Source organism: Triturus cristatus, chromosome 1_1 (assembly GCF_964204655.1).
Source record: "Triturus cristatus chromosome 1_1, aTriCri1.1, whole genome shotgun sequence".
Lineage (NCBI taxonomy): Eukaryota > Metazoa > Chordata > Amphibia > Caudata > Salamandridae > Triturus > Triturus cristatus.
This window is the reverse complement of record NC_140579.1, coordinates 809,986,178-810,001,799: the sequence shown is the minus strand read 5'-3', so window position 1 is coordinate 810,001,799 and position 15,622 is coordinate 809,986,178. Positions and strand designations below refer to the sequence as shown.

General features: G+C 44.0%; 1 protein-coding gene across 6 annotated transcripts in view; it reads left to right on the top strand.

Annotated features, from left to right (window-relative positions):
- The first annotated feature begins 2,217 nt into the window (after positions 1-2,217).
- Positions 2,218-15,622, top strand: part of CDC27 (cell division cycle 27) — a 1,680,535-nt gene continuing 1,667,130 nt past the window's right edge. For 3 of the 6 annotated variants that reach the window (XM_085650285.1, XM_085650283.1, XM_085650281.1), the window contains exon 1: positions 2,241-2,439. Coding sequence is in view for 2 of the 6 variants with exons in the window: in XM_085650281.1 (XP_085506407.1) it covers positions 2,413-2,439 (27 nt within the window). In the remaining 4 variants the exon portion in view is untranslated. Of the gene's footprint in view, positions 2,440-15,622 lie in introns of all 6 variants that reach the window. The other 3 variants (XM_085650282.1, XM_085650284.1, XM_085650286.1) reach the window with 3 other exon arrangements.

Genomic DNA, 15,622 nt, shown 5'->3' with positions numbered 1-15,622 from the left:
GCTTGGGCTGCCCACTCCTACCATTATACTACATAAAAGAGAGTTGTTTCTGGCGTTAACTTCATGATATGGAAATCGTTGCTCTACTTGACTCGTGAAAGTGTCACTCATCACTCGTAAGGTATTGAAATATCACACATAAGCAGAGAGCAAACCTCGAAATGTCACTCTTAAGCAACCTGACCACTTGGCAGCGATGGAGAACTCTAAGTGACACTACGCATGACTACTGGCGTAGGAACATATAATATAATCAACGTTCCTTTACGATATTATTTTTGTTTTTTACATCTAAGAGGGTGTGTACTACCCATTTTTGGATATTAGATACCATCTAAAATACCACTTAGTTTTTCTAAATGAACGGAGATTAAAACTTTTATTGTGGGGAGAAAAGGATCTTCAGGGCGAGCTATCTCATATTAGTCAATGAGAGTCATTTCCCTTATAATGGCTTGGAGGGTGAATGAGCATAAGGAGGGTAACGGCAGAACACCATCTTGCCGACACGGCGTGCTCTGGGGTGAGGGCGATGTGCACTTGGCAGCCCGACACTGTCTCTCAACCGATGTGTTGGTCCTGGGTCCACTGCGGGTGCTGCTCAGCTGGGCACAGCTGTCTGGTGTATGGGAGACTGCCACTGATCTTCTGCCATGTGGCCTCAGGTCCACTGCTGGTGCCCCGCTGTGCCCAGCCGAATGGTTGGAGGGAGACTGCTGCAACCGACATGTAAACATCAACTCAGCGCTAAAGGTGAGCTCTGACTTTGACATCCCTGCAGATCATCCTACCCAGCCAATTACCCCCCCGCGCCCCTCCCCACCCCCTGTCTGTGTGCTGGGTTGAGAAACACAAAAGGGAACTCCTGTATCCCCATTGAGACCCTACAGGCCCCTGGTGATCTCTGCTGCTGCCTTGGTGATGCCCTTGGTGCCAGAGGAGGCAGCGACATCATCCTCACGCTGAATGTGTTCTTCATGAAACAGCTCTCCTCTACCTCCGGAACGCATGATATAGAACTTGCTACTTATGATCCCCTCAAGGTAGCGTGAGCCCGTCCTGCGGGCTGATCTCGGGGACAGGACTAGTGGCAGGGGCCATTTGATGGTTTTTGGACGTACGGACTGACCAACTTGTCTATCATAATACTATGCTATATAATATCATTACGCTATTTCTATATTCTTTACACTCACTTCCTGCCAATACTTTGAGCTCATTTCCCGCCACTATTGGCAGATTATAGCTATGCTAGAAGTTTAAATTGCACATCTCTCCTACACACCATTGTAACTTTTTTGTGTGTGTTTAGATGCATGTATCTATTTCGTATTTTTATTCATGTACTCTGAAGTCCTTATGTAATGTAACTGGTTTTATTGTAAAGCGCTCTTACACCTTCGGGCAATGTAGGCGCTATATAAAGACGCATACATAATAAAACGGCACATCCAAAATTAGGGGTAGCAATTAGGGAAAGCTGAGAGGTGCCCTTTAAGCTTTAAATGGACAATAACGAGGGGGCATATTATCAACGGCGAGCGATAATTATCGCTGGCCGTGCTTAGCGATAAATTTCTTATCGCAGGCTATCTCTGGAATTTATCGCCCTGGTAGTGCGTTATTAACAACGCTTTTCTCCAGGGCGATAAAAATTCCAGAGATAGCGAGGTTATCGCCGTTTTGCAGGGAGCATCGCTGGTTTTCCAGCAATGTTCCCTGCAAAACGGCGATAACCTTGCTGATACGACCCTGTGGTCGTATCAAACATAGGTAAGTCAGGATTTTAGCAGACGTTAGATTTTGGTGAAAACGGCCGTTTTTGCCAAAATCTAACGTCTTCTAAAATCCTGTGGGCTGCCTTGTAAATATCGCGATGTGAACATCAGTGATATTTGCAAGGTAGTCCATCCGGGGTACGCCCAGTGACGCCCACTTTGCATCTCATTAGAGATGCAAAGGGAGGCGCTGGGAAAAAGGGTGCTAACATGCATGTTTGCACCCTCTTGCAAATAGGGCGATAGTTTTATTGGCTTTTTTGGCTTTTTAAGCCAAAAAAGCGGAGAAAAAGCCCTTGAAAATATGCCCTGTCGTTTTTGCGAAAGAAATGATAATAAAGTTTCTCTGAACTAAAACAATCCGGGCTCCACCATCATCACATCCGATGTGTTCGACACTCTCGGCACCTCATTTCCGCCTTATGCGGCTTTGCCGAGCAGATTCGGCAACTCTCGTTTCTAGGCTTCCGGCTCGCTTCACTTTCCCGAAGTAGCTCGGCTTCCCTCGGCTCTCCCCGGTAACGGTCGCTGTGAGTTTAAATGAGCCTGTGCTGCCGGAGGCCTCGAGCGTAGCCTGAAGTCCTGACCGTCCCCGAGACCGCCGAGCTGCTGCCAGGGAAGCACGGAGGAAAGCATGACAGTGCTGCAGGAGCCCGTGCAGGTACGACTAGCCGAGCCCAAGTGGCCGGGCTTCACCCTAATCACTTGTCCTGGATCGTGGCGCCTCTATTCGGCCATTGTAGTCACTTAACATCGCGGTCCGAGGCCTAGGTTGTGTTTTTAGCACTGTGGCCAGGGATGCTTGATACTCAAGATGTTTGTGATTGGCATGCTTGCCAGGAATCTACTGCAGGCTTCTCTAATGTGGAGATCCTGTGAACCACAGCATTACTACCCGTCTACCCCTCGTATAAAATCCTATTCCAACCTCCTGTATAGTTTCTAACCTCCATCAATACATTGGCTTTCTGAAACAAGTGAAGAAATGTGTTTACAATGAGTCCTGCAAAGCATACCACCCACGCAGTCAACCAGTTCCGACGTGAATAGCATCCTTTCGCCACCTAACCGGCTATGCCCTTAAAATCATGATTTAAACACATTACTAATGCTTTATAACCCGAAACGAATTTGACACTCGCAGATACAGCTCCCATCATTACAACCCCCCCCCCCCCAAAAGGTACGTCGTTTAGGTTTTTATGCCGGCCAGTGTTACCCATAACATGACCTACATGGCGTACCCTTCCATAGTATGCTTTTTATAGGTACACAAAACATAACGAAATGAGTCTACGTGTGGGTTATCATCCGTTTTTACCTTGTAGAGTATGTGTAAAATAAACAAGAAAATCAATGTTCCTTCTCCGTGCATTTTCTATGAATTAAATCCTAACATTACCTGACTTAACGTACCTCACCAATAACGAACAAATTCAGTTTGGCACATATGTCACTTTCATACCTTCTCTGTGTTGTTTTAATTAGACGTAAACGCGTATTGGTGTACTGTTGTAATGGGAGGATTACACTGGTGGTGGTTTCAAACCAACTAGTAACGTATGTTATCGGCTTCAGTTCCCAAACCATGGATGCACTGCCATGAGTTACATGCTCACCTTTTTGGAAGGCATTTCTTTAGCACGTTTCCTTTGACTAAAACGTGTGCTTCCCTGGCCACATCCTCAGGACCGTATTTCCCAAGCACACACATTTTGGGGTCTAGTGTAGGCCGTTCTGCTCTTTAAATTTCTTAATTGCATATTTAACTAGTACGTTTTGATGGACTTAGAAGTTTCAAGATCCAACGCACCCTCTTTTCAACATTCTGAATGTGGTGTTTTTTCCCCATCCTTACCAGGCAGAAATAATTTATCTTCTCGCACTTAATCTTGGATTGAAAAGGGCAGTAACCTATAGAAGTGGATGTGCTATCATACTTTCATCACATAAGTATGTATTTTTTGTTTGTCAGCAGGGCTCTTATATATTCTTTTATTTCTGCCACATCTTTTTCAATGCTATGCAAGGTGGTGTTGACCAATGCTCAACTCACAGTTTTAGACTACCTTGATGGCCATAGTCTGTGGCTTATAGGTATGGCACACCGGTCAGGGGATCCATACACGATTGCCCAGTATAGTTGGCAATAGTTTCCTCTATTTATAAATTAGTAGTGGAATAGTTTCCAACACCCAGGGGCAAAAATGGTGCTCCGAGTGAGTTGACTATTTGGACCTCCTGATACTCTGGAAAAGTCTGTCCTTGATTTCTTTCGTCTAACGTTCTGCTTAGCTAACAAAGGTAGAAAACATAGGGGTGAGTGATTTGGAATGGTTAGCCGAATATGAAAACCCAAACTGAAGCAGCAGTCTACATGGGCTTTGTGCCTTATGCACTATGCTTGGGGGAACTGCCGATTCATCCGGTTAAGCCAATGAGACCGGATTGATGGGGATTGCCTATGAGTTACTTTTCACCATTTATACAGTCATTTTCCTGTTTCCGGTAACAAACCTGTGAAAGACATTGAAGCAATTTCTCAAGGGAAAAAAGACGCTCCAACAAAACAAACAGGTCCCTAACCAAGTAACAACTGATCACACCATAGCTGACACGAGGGGCAGCAAAAAAGGTTGGCAGTTGACCTACCTCCAGAAGCAAGCCCCTATGTGGTAGTTATGGTAGGAGTTCCCGAGCTAGAAGACCACGTTGTGGAAACTACCTGGTCACTGAAAAATAAGGTGCAGTTTTGGTTAAATAACAACTGTCCCATTACTGAACCCGGGTCATCTAGGATCCTGATGGTCCGTAGAACCCCGTGGGTGGGAAATAGTAGGAAATCAATTCCGGGTGACTGTATTCTGATTTCCTTTGACCACCCATGGGTGGTGGACCACATATGTTCTTGGGAGCGTCCAAACACCCATGGCGAAATAGGTATTAGGCGTCTCTCCTTTTTTTACCCCTCCAGGTTGCCTAGGGAGGCTCAAATCATCAATGCTCCTTATTGGGAAACTATAGCCCCAGTCCACGATAATTACTTCAATCGTTGGAACACAGTGGGCCCTCGTTTCCATGAGCATGGTGGTTATAGGCCAAATTCAGGCCCACAATTTCGGGGAAGAGGAAATGATGACTGGGGCTTCCATCAATTGCGGACGTTAAATAGAGAGCAAACCAAAAGAGAAACCTGGTTTGGGATTCCCACGGACAACAGATTTAGTGTTCTTGAAATGGTCGATTGACCACCAATCAATTCCAAATCCATTGATCATAGCTCTTCTCAATTAACATCTAATTCCACAATGGATTGTTCAATCCAAGAAACAGTGCATAATGTAGATTTGCATTCTCTATCCATTCTTTTCTGGAATATAGCAGGGCTCCGCTCAAAAATCGAAGACGGTTCACTGATACATTTTTTGGAAGGGGGGAATATTATATGTCTCCAGGAGACTTGGTCCCTGACAGAGCTTCACCTCCCTGGCTATAAAACGTATTTTACGCCAGCGTTGGGGGGGTGGCTCTGGAAGACCCAAGGGAGGGTTGACTACATATATTGCCAACACAATTAATGATCTTAAAACATCTTTGGTGCTGTCTGATCCAAATTTCCAACTATTAAAGCTCCTCTTTAATAAATTTGAGCCTATTCTTTTGCTCCATGTTTATAATAATCTTGATGAGGAACAATTCTTGTCTCTCATCAATTTAATTAAGGAGAAATTGGGACATAACTCTCTACTTGGTAAGGGGCCAGCCCACCTCATATGTGGAGGAGACTTAAATATCCACCCATGCCCTCACGTCGGGAAAAATAGATGTGGAATTGTGGATGAAGAGAACGCTCCTATTATGCACTTTAATCATAGTAAAGCGGGGATTGCAATGAACAATATGCTGGTTGATTTAGAACTGGAAATAGTAAATGAATTGATTCCAGACTCTAATCTTTTACAACCAACGTATGTGGGTAGGGGCTTCAGTACGACAGTGGATTACATTCTTCTCTCCCCAGGCTTATTACCTCGAGTAAGGTCCTGTGAGGTACTGTTAAACACTTTTAGCGACCACTCCGCTCTTAGACTAGAAATCCAACAATTGAAGGGACAATCGGAAATTAGTGTAATCGCCTCAACGCTCGCTCAAAATAAATTGGAGTTGGGCAGGAAAAATGGTTATACAGTAAAGTGGGAGACGCTGGATCCGGAGATAATCACGGCGAAATTGGTAACGGAGTCATATTTAAATATAACCAATTGCCTCGATCCAACGTTGCCTGAAGAAGCTGTTTTAACCAACTTCCTACTAATACTGGAAAAGATTAAGGAACTTCTTACAATAACATCCAGGAGGTCACCCTTGATTAAAAAAGGTTGGTTTAATCATTCTTGTACCATGGCCCTGTCCAACTTAAAAAAGGAACTAAAAAAAACAGTGAGAGATTCAGAAACGATTCAATTGCTGAGGCGTCAATATGTCTCCGTACGAAAGCAAAGAATCACTGAATTAAAAATGAAATTGTGGGATGATTTACACTCTAGCGCTGTATCTAAGGATAGTTTGGCTTTTTGGCGTACTGTCAAAACTCCATATCTCTTGGGCGCAGACACTCCTAAGATAGAAGTGGCTATCGATGAGGCTACATGGGTGGCACATTTTTCGAAAAATTTTAAAAACCCAGAAAATACCAGCAAAAGACTAGAACACAGTCTCCCAAACGTCAACTTCCCCATCTCCCTAACTTTTGATATCACTGAAGTTCTAGCGGCCTTGAATGCTAGCAAAAGCGGGAAAGCTCCAGGCCCCGATGGGGTCCCAGTAGACTTGTTTAAATTTAACCCGGATCTCTGGACCCCCATTTTAACTAGAGTATGCATAGCAGTGGCAAAAGTGGGACTGTTGGGACTCTTGGACAAAGTCTATCATGGTCCCAATTTTTAAAAAAGGTGACCGCCAAGATGTCAATTGTTATCGTCCCATTTCCCTTTTAGATTCGCTAGGCAAAGTGGTAGGTAGAATCGTTCTTGAACGACTCCAGCAGTGGGCAGAGGAGGGAAACATTATTTCAGACCTTCAATTCGGATTCCGGGAGGGGTTTGGAACGGTAGAGCAGGCCCTGAACCTTAGTCTGATTCTGGGAAAATACTGCCAAGGAAAAAAAAGAAACTGTGTATATGGTCTACGTAGATTTATCTGCCGCTTTTGACTGTGTCTCACACACGAAACTTTGGAAAATCTTGTTACTCATGGGAGTGGACTCATCTCTCGTTGATTTAATGAGAGAATTATATTCGGGCGCCACCGCTAGGGTGCGTTTTGGCACAAAGGGTGAATTGACTGCGCCGTTCGGAGTGGAGCGAGGCGTCAGGCAGGGATGTGTCCTCGCCCCCTTCCTCTTCTCCCTGTACACAAATGGCCTGGAGGCGGAGATGTTGAGGGGGGCTTTGGACCTACCCCGGGTCAAACGGCGATTGATACCCGCCTTGCTCTACGCCGACAACGCGGTCATTCTTGCCCGCACCCCTCGCGAACTGCAAAAATCCCTAAACAGATATGTTGAGTTCGTTGGTAGCCTGGATTTACAAGTTAACGTGAAGAAAACATTTGTCATGGTAGCCGGGCGAGCCAAAAAGTGTGTAAAGAATATTTTTCTTAAAGAGCAAAAACTTGAGGTGACTACGAAGTACTGCTATTTGGGGATAATGATTGACGATAGGCTTAACTGGAGAGCAGCAGTGGAGGCCAGATGTCATTTGTTTAAAAGAGCGACAATGTCCCTGATAAGTTTTGCACAGAGGTTAGGGAAAAGGCCTCCAGTGGAGCTGTTAAAAATGTACGTAGCTAAATGCCAGGCAATTGCCCTTTATGGAGCAGGCCTGTGGGGAATCGCAGAAATCAGCACCCTTCAGGTTGCCGAAAATAATTTTTTAAGATTTCTTTTAGCAGCACCAATGAGCTCCTCAGTATATGCCCTTCATCTGGAGCTTGGCATTCCCTACCTTGAGGACCTGATAAGAATTCAACCGCTACTGCTCTGGCGTCGTATCTGGTCTTCCGAGAACAATGTGTTTTCACAAGAAATTCTGATGGACTCAATGGCCATAGACCACTCTGCAACAATTCAATGGTTGTGCTATGTAAAAATTTTTTTTAAGGATCTAGGTTTGGAGATCTATTACACAGATCCAAGAAAAATTAACGAATTGTCAAAGAAAGGACTTAAAAAACTGGCTTTAACCCATCTGGAGTCCTTGAGGCTGACTTCCGTGGCATCGAAACCCTCGGTTGTTCATGCTAATTTAATTCAGACCACTTACTCCATTCAACCTTATTTGACAATACAGATTAGCACTTATCACAGAATGTTGTTAACAAGATTTAGACTTGACTCCTTTTTTAGGCTAGTATCCTTCCCCATGAGAAACAGCTGGGAGAAGGTTTCCACTCCTTGTCCGTGTGATGAAGTGTCAACTCAGTCAAATTTACACACTATTCTGTTTTGTAAATTTCATCATCCACATAGGAGGGTTTGGTTGCTACCTATATTAAAGAGTTGGGGATTAAGACAGTGTCGACCGGCGATGCTACGCCTTCAATGCCTAGATTCCGAACTGACCTGTTATCTTGTCCTTAACTTTCTAAAATGTATTCTGAAACATAGGAATAATTTGTAAGCAGCGGTTTGATCCCAGTATTTGTAGATGAAGTGAATCTTTGTAAATTCTTGGTTTTAACTATATGAGCTGATAATTGATTAGTTTTCATTTTCATCATTCTCTATTTTATGTGCGATGTCCTATTTGTAACTGCTCTTTTATGGTTTTTTTAAAATTGTAAAAACCGAATAAAGAATTTAATAAAATAAATAAATAAATTGAAGCAATTTGTGTAAAGGTTGCTGAGCTCGTCTTTACGCTTGAGATGGAGGTGTTTGTCGGCATACACGAGTTTGCTGGACTCGTGCGAGTCTAAGATGTCTGCATTGCTGTGCCTTAAACTGATAAAATTGGTAACAGGGCTGAGCCCTGAAGTACACCACGGTTGATATTTCTATTCTGAAAATGAATGGGCCCAGTTTTGATGGAAAGGTGTAGTTTTCAAGAAAGATGCACCGTCCTTCTGATGCCAGCAGGTGTTGACACCCTTTTGACTAATACCTGTTGGTGGTAGATGTAGGTATGTTTTGGGTTTCAACAGGGCCCGTGGACAAAAGCTTTCATTTTAAGTGTTTAAACTTGGCATCTTTTTAGACAGTGACTTTTAAAACACTTTGCACATATGTTATGTTATTTAAATTTATTTCCAGGCGCGACAGCTACCCAAAAGGGTTGCCCGGCGGAAACAGAAGATAGGTGAGCAGAACTTACTGATTAAAAAGCCAGGTTTTAGGAGATTTACGAAAGTGTAACGTTCATCTGTGTACGAAGTGACTGCGGAAGAGCATTCCACAGAACAAGGCCCAAGTAGGAAAAAAAACAGCCACCCATGCGGGATAGTCTGATCTTTGGCACCTGAAATTTAGCCTGAATGGTGGATGTGACAGTATGGTAAGGCAAATAGAGATGGACTCGATTTTGCACATACATGGGAGCCATGCCGTGCTTAATTCTGAACATACAGTTCAGAGCTTTAAACTTAATCAGATTTTCAACTCTTAACCAATGAAGATCTCTCAGGGAAGCGGAAGTAGAAGCTGTTATAGGAGTTTGGAAAAGCAATCTGGCCACGGAGTTGTGTATTCTCTGAAGCTTTCGTATGGCATCCTTGTTAGCGCCAAGATAGAGGACGTTACCGTAGTCCAGTCTAGATGTAACAAGAGCCTGGACTACGGTTCTCTGAGTAGGGCTTGGAAGCATTCACACGATTTTTCTCAGCCACTTCAGAATGGTGAATCATGTTGCAGCAACCTTCGTGGCTTGATGACGCATGGTTAGTGTGTCGTCCATAATAAAGCAAGGTTGTGAACATGATGGGAAGGCTGCAGTACTGCACCCTTTTCTGTGGGCCAGTGTTGTGGGCCCCAGAGCTCTTTGTCTTTCCCCAGTACCAAGACCTCTGTTTTTTCACCATTCAGCTTGAGAAAATTGGCATGCATCCAAGATGCCACTTTGCTCAACCTAGCCCGGGGAGCAGAAGGCTGAGTTTTTTCCAGCAGAAAGTGGAAAAATAATTGGAGTGTCGTCGGCGTATGAAAGTAACGATAACCCAGCTCCTTCAACGATCGTTGCCAGGGGGCTAACATAAATGTTAAACAACAAAGGACTAAGAATAGACCCCTGGGGGACTCCATACGGGGATGAATGAGTCTTGGAATTTGCTGCAGAAGAGAAGACCTGAAACGTACGATCAGTGAGAAAAGAGGTTAACCAGCTTAATGCAGAACCAGTAACCCCTATGGATTGTAAAGCATTTATCAACACGGCATGGGACACCGTGTCAAAGGCCGCACTTAAATCCAATAAGACAAGTGCAACGGTGTTGCGTGAATCCAAATTTCGGCGCAGTATTTCGTTTACGCCAAGAAGAACCGTCTCCGTAGAATAACCAGGTCGAAAACCAGATTGAGAAGGATGCAGAATCCTGTTCTTTTCAGTGAATTGAGACAGTTGACCATTAATATGCCTCTCCAATATTTTTGAAAATACAGGAAGCAAGGAGATTGGCCGATAGTTCTACGTCACCGTAGGGTCAGCATTGCCCTTTTTCAGTAAAGGAATGACCATTGCATGTTTCCATTCCAGGGGGACCAGAGATTCTTTTAAAGATGAATTTAGGAGTTCCATAATAATTGCCAGTGTTGACAGGTCAAGCTGCTGCAGCACAGAAATATGGATGGAATCACAAGGCGAACCAGATTTAATGCGGCCCACATGCAGTTTAAGGGACGTCATATCAAGTAGTGGCCTGTTATCTATTTTATTAGTGGTATTAATATCAAGCAGAACTTTGTCAACAGATGGCAGAATTTATTGAATGGGGATTGAAGGTATTGATGCGGGGGATGGTGACAAATACCCAGTCAGAGTGGAATATATTGCTTCCTCTTTGTTAGTAAAGAATTGAGCAAGATATTCACATTGCGTTTCATTCAAATTGGGGGGGGGGCTGAGTTGTAGCATCTGATAATTCTTTTACCATTTTAAATAATGTTTTGGAGCAGTTAGCATATATTTAGCCCGTGCGGCCCTACAGAGTGAATGATACTCCCTTTTGACATGCAAATAAGCGGATTTGGCATCGGGTGCATAGGCCCTTCTCCACCGTCTTTCCATGTTTTTACATTTGGTTTTCTCAGCTTTTAACTGGTCTGAGAACCAGGGGGCTGGGGGTCGGTGGTTACTAATCTCTTACAGGAGGCAGGAAGGCAGGTGTCTGTAGTTTTACGGATCCAGTTTTGAAACGTTACTAAATCAGTATCAAGATTATTTTTAAAAGTAGGGGCAGTGTTACAGAGAAGTTGGTTAAAATTGTCTGTCCAGCTTTTTCCAATTCCTTGTTAATTTTAGAGTACCACAAGACGCCACATGCGCATTGTCAGCGATCATTCGTTTAAAACCAACCAAAAAATGGTCAGACCAGCACAAGGGAAATGCTGTAAAACATTAAATATTGGGTAAATTAGAAAATATAGGATCCAATAGCTGGCCAGTTTTGTGCGTAGGTCCAGAGTTATGGAGCAGAATATTGATAGCTGCTAGGTCTGAAATAAGAGTGTTACTAATGGTACAGGCAGGATCCTCCAGATGGAGATTGAGGTCCCCTAGAATTGAAATATTTGCCGATCAGGAAGGTAGAGACCAGATCAGGGAAGTTTGTGACCCAGGGACCAGCAGGCCCAGGGGGTCTATAAACCAATATCCCAGAAAAAGTAAAGTGTGGAGTTAGTCAATTTAAACCGCGCAGCTTCGCAGTCAGTGATCTGTAAGTCATCAAACTTGTAGCTATATACATTTTTATAAATTATGGCAATCCCTCCACCTCTTTTATCCTCCCTATCCTTCCTGCCTATAACATAGGGGGCAGAGCAGCGGCTATATCCGGACCAGAGCTGTTGTTTAACCATGTCTCTAAGGAAAATAGCATCCGGTTGTTTGTCCATTAGCAAATCAAGAACATCAGCCTGATGTTTAGGGAGTGAGCGACAGTTAATGTTGAAAAAAAGGAATTCCTTAATAGATGGTGTTATTTTCAGATTGTGAGTTAATTAGTTGTTTAATGGAAGTAGAAGATATTAAAGCATTGGATTACTCGCATAATCCTAAATGCACTGGCAAGTTACAACTCAAACGGGAATCCATATCTTTCTCAAAATTGAGAAGCGTACAATCGGAATGTGGGTTAGTACGGTAGTCCAACAATTTGGAGGAGTACATTACAGTATTCCTGTTTAGTGAAACAAGGGTCATGGGCCCTGGCCGGGCGCTGACGGGCTTGCCTTCGGCGCGCCCGCTGCGCAGCTGGGCACCTGTGATGATTTTATAGAGCCCCCGGTAGCGGAAAGGAGGAAAGGGGGTTGGAGCTACGTCCCACTACTGAGAGCGGTAAGATGCGGCTAAAGGATCGAGTGCTGCAGGGCAGAAGCAGAAAAGGTAATGCGTGCAGGTAAGCCTCGTTTTAAAAGTCACTCGCAGAATGCGGGGAATACATAAACACTTACTAAAAACAGACAAAATCACTCTAGTAAAGTACCAAAAGGCAAGATGGCGATTCAACGCACTATTGTCTTCCGCATACATACTCAAAAAAATGAAACAAAAAAATGTTCTTCTTGCAACACATGTTTCATCATAAACATTTTATCACAACACTGTACATTATATTCAAGGATTAAGTACACTGAGCATGCTGCCCTTATATGTTGTCCGTTTGGAGACGCCTCTGAATCGGAAATACAAACTATGACATAGCACAGTACCTCAGACGCAGTGTGAACAACGTCAGTTTTATTATATAAACTGCTTCTGAGCTTTGGCTCGTCAGAAGAACTCTTCCATGGATTATCTTGGTCGTTCGCCTATGACTGAATGGTAGCCCTGCTGACTTCCAGCACTGTCCTGAAAAGGACGGCAGCCTGTTCTATACCAGACTGACTTCTGGATACATCACATATACAGATAAATGGGGAGTTAAGCTTCTCCAAGAGATCTGGCAGAATGCTCGTCTTATTACGCTGCCTAGAGTAGAGTCAGGTAGAGTTTTCCGTATGATCAGGGCCAAAGGAATAATTCGATTGCGCTGCAGCGACTTTTTTCACGTAGTTTATAGCTTTGCCCCATAATCCATCATCTGCTGCACAATCTGCGTATTTGAACAAAACAAATTGTCAAATGGTTCAAATGTTACTAAAAACGTAGCATCGTGTGTTGGAAGGCCTTTCACAAAGGTTGACTGGTCACCTTTCTGTTGCTAATTGCTACATTTGGGTATTAAACTGGTACTGAGGTGCGTCCAGTGGTCGAAGTGGGGAAAAAAGTAGGGGAACTGTGGGTGGAAAATCAGAGGGCGGGAATAACCCGTGGACTGGGTCAGTGGGCTGAGTCTGAGGTGTTGCCAGAAAGAGCAAAACATCCCACTTTTTTGTATTTGTTTGGTATTTCACTGACCAGTTACAACTTATTACATTATTTAATTTGACCAATAGATACACGTTTATTAAAGGTTGAATAGGAGTTATTCACATTAAAATGTATTCACAAAGTGGGATACGTTTCGAATCACAGAATGTCCCAAATCCACTCAAAAGTGGAAGTACAAGCCATTTGTCTCCGAGCCATGCAGTTTCTATCATCAGCACTTCTCCCTTTTTCCACAAGAGCAGTTCAAACATGAATGACAAAATATCCCAGTTTGCTAATGTTTTCCAGCTAATTATGGCTGTGCCATATTTGCCATATAACACATCTTCTGCTGCATAATCTGATGATTTTAACTAATAAATTGTTTGTAGCTCAAATGGATCAAAAGTTACTAAAAAATTTGACTTGTGTTGGTGTGAAGTGGAGGGCCCTTTGCAAAGGTTGACTGGTAACCTTTCTCACTGCTGCATTTGACTGTTACACTGGTACTAATGCAGCAAAATATTTGCAGATACTTTTTAGTATGTATAAAAAGTCAAAATAATAAATATCAGAAAATATTCCGCATTACGCTGCAGCTTTTTTGTTTGCTGCATAATTTAGTCAACACTGTGGCATACTTTTGTTCTCTCTTGCTGCATAATTCTACTGGCCCCAAAGCAGGCAGCACATGTTAAAAGTGCTTGTGCATGGAGCAGAGAGGCCGTGAAGTTAGCGAACTTAGTTTGGTGTGCGTGCAAATCCTGCATTGCCAATCCCTGGTGAGTTGCACTAGTACTGCTGAAACGAGGCCAATTGAGGTACCAATGGGTGAGGCGGACTGACTTAAAGGGTCCTGTGACCTCAGTGACAGAGTCCCTGTCACTGAGGGTGTGTTGCTTCATAAATCTGCCCGCAAGATTGGAGATAACCTTCAGCATGGATTGTGATGGACAGGCCTGCAAGGTTAACCCACACTTGCCACTAGTAGGGTCCACCTGCTGGTGCTAAGACACCATGGCTTTTACAGTCTAGCCAGGCCTTCTAAGGTCAAGCATGGGAATGTGCTCCCTCAGGAGAGTGGCTTGATGGAGTGGTTATGAAGGCTGAACTTGGTTCCCCAGTTGCAAATTGGGCTGCTCTACCCATGGTGCCACATCTTCTCCCCCACTAAACAGCATACCGCCCCACTGAGAGAAACTCTCACTGCCTTCAGCTATAACCCAATTATGCTGCGCTATAAACACATGGATGCGATTCAATTCAAATTATGCACTAGACAAGTAATATGCTACCTGAAAAAAAAAAGAACATCTTGGAAAAAGCAATTACTCATAGGTTATGCAAGATTAAGTAAAGCATGTGAAATGTAAGCAGGAACAACGTGGTCTTAACAGGGCGCAATGAGGAGAAATGCTTTATTTCTCCTTGTTTTTGTGTGCTGCATTGTGTAGCACACATAAACAGCAAAACGCCATGCATGATTGTTTATGTACAGTAAGGTGTCCCTTCCTGCACATAACTCGTCATTTAAAAAATGACGAGTTGCAACTTCTGTGTGTGCTGCACTAAGCAGCGCACATAGAAGTTACAAATTGCTATTTATGATTGTTTATGTGCAGGAAGAGAGGCCTTCCTGCTAAGGGTGGGCGTAGTGGGGCTACGTGAAGCAGCGCCTAGTGTGCCCAAATCTACACACACTCGCGCGCTCCGCGTAGCCCCACTACGCGCCGCCCGCCCACCCTCTTTTTAAATAATACCCTGCATGTTAAATAATTAAAAGTAAAGAGACTTACCTGAAGTGCGGCGTCTCCGGGGCTCCCTCTTCCTCGTTTCCAACTTCTTGTGACAAATGCGCATGCGCTAACGCCCGTGAATGCGCTTTTCTCGCAAGAAATGCGCATGCGCGGGCGTCCGCGCATGCGCATTTGTCACAAGAAGTTGAAAACGAGGAAGAGGGAGCCCCGGAGACGCCGCGCTTCAGGTAAGTCTCTTTACTTTTAATTATTTAACATGCAAGATACGATTTAAAAGGAGGGCAGGCGGGTGGCTTGCGGCAGGCAGCTACGCTTCGCCCTGGCGTGTGCGTTGCGCTTGCCTGCTTCGCCTACTCCGAAAACTGCGAAGCAGGCAGCGCTACGTACACTACGTGGGCGTGGGCGAAGCGTAGTGTAACGCCCAGGGTTACTTCCCAGGGCTGCACCATATTATTGTATATTTGGTGCAGTCCTGCATTTCAGAAGTGGTGGAGCATGGCGTTAAGCCAAGAAGGCTAACGCTGTG